The 7,511-nt window shown below is 32.7% G+C and overlaps 1 protein-coding gene across 1 annotated transcript; it reads left to right on the top strand.

The window, feature by feature from the left end:
• Positions 1 to 5,758: 5,758 nt before the first annotated feature.
• LOC108207448 (transcription factor MYB119-like) lies at positions 5,759 to 7,214 on the top strand. Its single transcript, XM_064086856.1, has 3 exons — positions 5,759 to 6,156; positions 6,287 to 6,413; positions 6,993 to 7,214. Exons 1-3 carry the CDS (start codon positions 5,759 to 5,761, stop codon positions 7,212 to 7,214), a joined length of 747 nt encoding a protein of 248 aa, XP_063942926.1.
• The last annotated feature ends 297 nt before the right edge of the window (positions 7,215 to 7,511 follow it).

Genomic DNA, 7,511 nt, shown 5'->3' with positions numbered 1-7,511 from the left:
TAGCTATGCATAACTTATAGGTATTGATCATAGAAATATTTATTATTTTCAATAGGACATAAAGCAAACTTAGTTATAAATATTCAATAGATAGATGAACATCATATAATCATTTCATAGTAATGGATGTTGATTAAATAGAAGATTAATTTATTATATATATTGATACTTTAAGTTGGTGTAATACTTCGTCGTTGTCTTGTCACACTATAGATTAAGAAATATAGGTGTCCTTGAGTTATAGCCTCTTTGATGTGAAAAGTTATACATTTCCATCCTAAAACACGTGAATATTTTTTATATCAAAATTCGAAAATTCTTAAATTTTGAACAAAATAAAATTTTTGATTAATAATAATATACAAAAGGCAGCTTGGAGCTACCTAGCTAGTTTTTCTTCTGTGATCCAACTGTACGGATGTTCACACATTAGTCATATAAAAAAATAATCAAAATTTTTTAAATTTATCTTGGATGAATTTATAAGTAAAATAAGTCATGAAAATTTAAATTTTTAGCAATAATGAATTTTGAAAAATGATTTAAAAAATTATCATGTGTTAACTTACGAATTCCGCGGTAGGTTATTGGACACAGAAAGTTTGAAAAAATGAAATTACTACCAAAATATTTTAAAAGTTGAATTTACCGCCCTACTAACTGAATTACGGCGGATTTTACTTTCCGTCATAAGTTCAATTTTAGTTCCAAGAATTTATTATTAAAATAATATACTACGACAAAATTATTTACTATCGTCAATACTTAGGGTGGATTTTTTTTTAAAGTAATTTACACTTTGCACCCCAGAAGTTTAGGCGCTTTTTCGATTTGGTCTCAAATAATTATTTTTTTCAATACGCACCCGATGTTTAAAAAGCGGTTCGATATGCATCATTTGACCATCTTCTGTCAAGTTGACCGTTAAAGTTACACTTTGCACGTCGTAAGTTTAATTTTTTTTCATGAATATTCTGTAAAACGGGTAACAATCTAGGTGGAATCAAAGCAAAAGAAGAAAAACTTTTTGACATATTGACAAGCCAGCAGCACTTCTTGCCACCAGCAGTAGTTTTTGTAAGTTCAAGAATTGGTGCGGATCTCCTTTCTGAAGCAATAACAGCCACTACTGGAGTGAAAGCTTTATCAATACATGGAGAGAAGCCGAAGAAGGATAGAAGACAAATTGTAAAGTCATTTCTGATGGGTGAGGTACCTGTGCTTGTGGCCACCAGCATTAATTTGGGTCGAGGAGGGAATCTCTTCGGTGTAAGACAGGTTGCATGTTTGATATGCCAAATTCCATTAAGGAGTATATTCACCAGATTGGAAGGGCGTCACGGATGGGGGAGGAGGGTACACATCAATAGTTTTCATAAATGAGGACAAAAAGAAATTTCCTGAGTTGGTTGAATTCTTAAAATCTTCCGGGGCTCCTATCCCAAGAGAGATAGCTAATTCTCGGTACATGGTGAGATCTTTTTCATCTAATTCGGGAAACAAGAAGAGGAAGCATGGTCTCTGAGGTTTACAACATCTGATTGTTGTATACATTAAAGATGTCATAGAAAGGAATATATAGTATCTGATGCAAGTTTTAGCTTGGTAACTTTAGCTTTATGTTTCAATCTTGCATTGGGTAATGGAAACGTTACGGATCGCTGACTATTTTTTTCATTTCAAATTTTAACTTCGAATATGTCTTTTAGGTCTTCAGGAAATGCAAATATTTGTCGGTCCTGCTGTCATGGAGGCAGTCAGGTAGTTAAAAATATTATATAGTAGCTCTTTTTTTCCTTCATATTTCAGATATTTGGCTTAGGGAGATTCTGTAATTGTATTAATTTGTATGTGACTTTCTCCTACCATTTAATTTCCAGGAATATGCCTTTATTAGAGCTACAACGCAATAGCAGGATATTATCATTTTTGGTAAAATAGAAATAGGATTACTAGTTCTGCCACCTTCATGAAAAAAAATTAAACTTGTGGGGCGTAGAGTGTAAACCCTACATCTGTTAATTTTAACGATCAACTTGACGGCAGATGGTCAAAGGGGTGCATATCGAATTGCTTTTTAAACATTCGGGTGCGTATTGAAAAAAATTGTTTGAGACCAAATCGAAAAAGCGCCTAAATTTATCGGGTGAAAAGTGTAAATTACTCCTTTTTTAATTTCCGTCATAAGTTCGATCGTAAGTTTGGCAAAATTAAACATACTATATATCAGTGTTTTGAAAAGCGCATTAAGCGGGCGATTAAGCGCCCGCTTAAGCAGAAGCGGGATAGAAACGCTTCGATTAAAGCTAAATCGGGTTATTAAACGTTTTGGGAGATTAAGCGGGTCAAAATCCGCTTTAGCGGGATTTTGACCGATTAACCGTCTAAGTTGAACACATGACTGTATTTGTAAGGAAAGCGAGGAAAGTGCGATTGAATATGCTGGAGTCGATGTTGAAGCCGGAGATCAGGTAAGAGGACGGGGAGGGAGAGGCGGAGGGGAGAGGGAAGGGCTGAAATTTGGATTCGATGAAGACGGCGGAAGAAGAGAGAGATGGGGTGGAGAGAGAGAAAGTGAAAGGCAGGGGAGGAGGAGGAGAGAGATGAGAGAATATTTGTATTTTCAAGACTGACTTTTTGAGTTGCAGCTCAGATGGGAGAGGCGTGTGTTTCTCTGTCTCGCTCGAATTTTCGAATTATTATTATTATTTATTAATTTTTGTTATAAGGATGTGCAGTGTTAATATATGCATGTAAGTTCGATTATAACATATGAATGTATTTTTTATATAAAAATTTAATATTTATATAAATATAAATATATTATATATTTTATTATTTATTTATTTATAATCCGATTAATGGTCCGCTTTAAAAACCGCTTAAGCGGCCGCTTTAACGCTTAAGCGCTAGAAGGTAATCTCACCGCTTAGGTCCGATTTGCGCTTTTCACAACACTGCCATATATATAATGTAACTTATGATGGAATACATATTCTGTCATAACAAGTTAAAAATGGTTGGATGAGCAAAAAATCAATGGCTAGTAATTTAGGTTCTAAGTAGAGTTGCACCCAAGAAGTTGCGTACCCATCTCATACACCATCTTCACCATATAACCATACAATAATTAGATTAACCAAAAGCTCTACATAATCTCTTTTTGTCCAAATTCTTGATTTCACAAACACACGCCCGTATATATAAACACATTAAAAGTTTTCTCTCGTCACTTTAATTCATATCTTACCCATGGAAAAACAAGGTGATGGAGGTGGATTTTTTCTTGACGGAGTTAATTCTCCGAAAAATCATTATCAACCTACTTTGTCCCCATCCTTCAGAAGATCAGATCTGGGAAATACCCCCTTTTCCGACTTTCCTTCTGAGCATCAAACTCCAATTGATTACACTGACTTTAACTTGGAGGACTTTGCTAATTGGCTCAATGACAGGGGTCCTCGTGACATTTATGAAAATACAAATAATGTTTTGATTGTTGTAAGTGAAAATCAGAACATGACAAATATTCAAATCTTAAATGATTGTTAACGGAATGAAGAAATCAAGGAGTCTGCAATATGCAAAGTATAGTCGTGATAGAGCACATTGCAGTTATAGATGGAGTCACCATCTATGCCCTAATGTCAATGTTTCTCATCTATATATTATATAGAAACATATATCTTAGTTCATTTACGTTGTTTAATTTGTATATTAATGGGATTTTAATTTTAATCAGTGTATGCTGTGTTTTCTCTCCTACTATATTTTTTGTTTCTGTATGTTTTCCCCATTTAGTAAGTAGACCGATGTAGGGTTTATGCATGTTCACCCATTTAAATACAGCATACAAATCATTCTGATGAAATATACATATTAATATCATGCTCCTAGTTGCTTCTTTGCTCAGTGCTTGTTCAATTCTGTGATACCTGCTAAAAACATCCATACGGTCATAACTTGTTGTAACTTGTGCTTAATCCTCACACAAATCTATTTTAATTATTTCCCATCTATTAATATTGCTGGTGAGGTGATTTTAGAAGCATATTATACTTGAGACATGCTAGTTCATCCATCCATATCGTATCATAGAGGAGGGACCAATATCAATTCTTTTAGTGCTCAGAGTTCAATTTTGTGAGTACACTATGTTCTTTCTTTTAATTGTTTATTTAATTGTATATTGTTTAGTGTGAGTAAGATTTTCTCAAAAACATTTCTCCCAAATTTCTTTATTTAATTAGATGATTGTTTTGAAAAGAAAATATTATTTTACTTGCTGAGAATAAAATATTATTTTGTATAGAGTGCCGAGCAGCACCAAGCACCAAGATATATATATATATATATATATATATATATATATATATATATATATATACACTATAGTATAATTACTTAAATTTAATAGAGTATCAACATTGACATTTTTTTTATTGTCTTTGTATGTGTAGATGTGATCTTTTAGAATGCTGGAAATTGATCTCCTACCCAATTATATGGCCCTTATTCATCCCATTATATGGATTTGAGTACAAATGATAATAGTGATCCCTCAAATTGTAAATATTTAATCAAATATTTAATATAACTTATTTTGTAACATGTTTACATATAGAATTAATTTTATTGGGATATGAAGGAAAAAGCTAAAGAGCTAGAAAGATGCGTGGTACTGCTTAATCATGGAAGATATATTAAATAATATATAATCCGACACACACACCCACATATATATATTAATATTTGAGGACACAATACATTTTTGAAATCCTAAAAAGAACAATTTTTCTATATCCTTAACAAACAAAATATAATAGAAAAATTATATATAAATTTTGTATTGAGGAGAGCTAGTTGAAGGTGGAAAGATTATCTAATAACTAGTGATGGGTTATTCACACTGACCAACATATTCAAAAGAAACCATGACATTTGGTTAAAGTCGATTTAGATTCATTGAAATGATTTTTCGACATGAACATAAATAAAAATGAATTCACAATAAAATTAAAAACAGACACATAATTATAAATTGATTATATAAAATTAAAAAAATCTTTTGTAACTATATTTTGGACAACACCATGTTATATATTAGTTTACAATACATATTTATATGATGAATAAAGCGAAAAATTTTCTGACACGATTCTCGCATGATTAGCGGGCCATATTTCTTTGTAAATTCTAAGCACACATATATAACTATATAATAGTAATTTATTAGTCATATATGTTTTCCTAATATTTAAAAATTTATTTAATTAAAATTTATATACATAGTCAAAAGGTTCAGGACTATTAGAAAATAATATCAAGTGTTTAAATATGAAATAATATCAAGTGTTTAAATATGAATAATGACAGACATTACTAAAGGATCTATATCTATTTAAAAAAAATAAAAGAAAAACTCATTCAACAAGTTGGTGGCTAATCAGGTTTTCATTCATCAGAAGTATTACACTGACGTAAGATATCATCTTATCTTAAGACATGAGGAGCATTACACGAGAAAAGATTAGATCTTAAGATATGGATTGTTAGATGAAAAAAAAATCAATGGCTAGTAATTTATTAGGTTCAACTTTACAAGTAGCGTTACACTCGAGGAGCTACCCATCTCATATCCATCTCCTTCATTTCATATACACTCTCATATCCATCTCCTTCATTTCATATACACACCCCCCATATACACACACATTAACAAGTTTTCTCTCTTATTACTTTGATTCAAATCTTGCCCATGGAAAAACAAGGTGCTGGAGGTGAAGTCCTTCCTGGCGGAGTTAATTCTCCAAAAAATCATTATCAATCTTCTTTGTCCCCTAACCATAAATCAGAAGATCAGATCAGGGAAATACCCTTTTCTGAGTTTCCTTCTGAGCATCAACCTCCAATTGATGATTACACTGACTTTGAATTGGAAGATTTTTCTAGTTGGCTCAATGATACGGGTCCTGGTGACAATTATGAAATTACAAATAATGTTTTGATTGCTGGAAGTGAAAATCAGAACATGACAAATATTCCAATCTTAGGTGATGGTGAACAAAATGAAGAAATTAATGAGTCTGCACAAGGGAAAGTGATGAATGAGGCTCCAAGTCGTAAAAGACGATACTGGACTACTGAAGAGGACAGGTAGTACTCCTCTTTCTCTCTTAATTTAGCTATACTTTAATAGGCACTAATTGTAGTTCCGAAGCGTGAAATATTCTTTTATATATGTTCTAGTTCCGAAGAATAATTGTAGATTTTTGTAATGTTGAAGGATGTTGCTGAGCTTAGTGAGTAAACATGGAGCAGGGAAATGGTCTCAGATTTCCCAGGAGATGGATGGTCGTGATAGCGTCCAGTGTAGTTATAGATGGAGTCACCATCTATGCCCTAATGTCAAGGTTGCTCATCTATATATGGTGCAATGTTTATATGGAAACATATATCTTAATGTCTAGGCAATGTCTGCTATGCTTTCCCCATCTAGTAAATGAACGGATGTAGGGTTTATGAATGTTCATCTATTTATTTTAAACACAATCAGCACAAATTATTCTGATATGCATATTAATTTCAAGCTCCTAGTTGCTTCTTTGCTCAGTGCAATTGTTCGATTCTGTTGTACCTTCTAGAAATATCCATAAAGTCATAACTTGTACTCCCTCTGTCCCATTCAATTGTATACGTTTGTTTTTCACGGCTCGGCACCATTTTAAGGCTCTTATAAAATATAATTCTTTAAATTATTTTTAACATTTTCTTTTTCTCTATAAAAATATAAATTGTTGCAGAACTATACATTATTAAAGCATTAAAATCCGTGCCGCGCGTCCCCTTCCCCCAATGTATATTATTGGCTGGGCCGGAGGGAGTAGCAATTTGAAAATCTGAGTTCCTTTTTTTACTATGACTTGTGCTTAATCTTCACACAAATCTATTTTAATTATTTCCTCTTTATATTGCTGGTGAGGTGATTTCAGAAGAAGGATTCATGGACGGATGAAGAAGAGAGGGTGTTTGTTGAAGCTCATAAAATACATGGGAACAAATGGGTAGAAATTGCAAAAAGACTTCCAGGACGGAGTGCAAACTCCGTCAAAAATCACTGGAATGCAGCAAAGCGAAAGCTCCAGAAGAAGGAAAAGGGTGGAATGCTGGAAAACTACGTCAACAGCACAATACTGAAAGGAACTGATACTTAAAATTCCGCCACAACTTCAACTACATTTACTTGTTCCGCCTTACATATAAGTCAGTCAGGTATCAATCATGATATCCAGGGTTTCCAGATGTAGGTTCTGAGTAATGTTAGTTAAACTATTTACTACTTTTTGAACTCCATTGTTCTTTGCTGGTATGCTGGGACATAATATATGTCATTAAATATTTTCTGTCTTTGTTTTTGTAATTGTAGCAATAATTTAGGACATGAATAGGCAACCACATAATTCATATATAACAATTAACATAATCTTTGACATCCTGATGAGGTGAAAAGA

This window comes from Daucus carota, chromosome 2, assembly GCF_001625215.2.
Source record: "Daucus carota subsp. sativus chromosome 2, DH1 v3.0, whole genome shotgun sequence".
In the NCBI taxonomy this organism is placed as follows: Eukaryota; Viridiplantae; Streptophyta; class Magnoliopsida; order Apiales; family Apiaceae; genus Daucus; species Daucus carota.
The sequence above is the reverse complement of the archived record's forward strand: the minus strand, read 5'-3'. Positions and strand labels throughout refer to the sequence as shown.

What these genes read in the sequence shown, in the direction of transcription:
- LOC108207448 (XM_064086856.1), top strand. Translation starts at nt 5,759, where the DNA reads ATGGAAAAACAAGGTGCTGGAGGTGAAGTCCTTCCTGGCGGAGTTAAT. An exon ending in TGGACTACTGAAGAGGACAG is followed by an intron (nt 6,157 to 6,286) that starts GTAGTACTCCTC and finishes GTAATGTTGAAG; the next exon opens with GATGTTGCTGAGCTTAGTGA. An exon ending in ATCTATGCCCTAATGTCAAG is followed by an intron (nt 6,414 to 6,992) that starts GTTGCTCATCTA and finishes AGGTGATTTCAG; the next exon opens with AAGAAGGATTCATGGACGGA.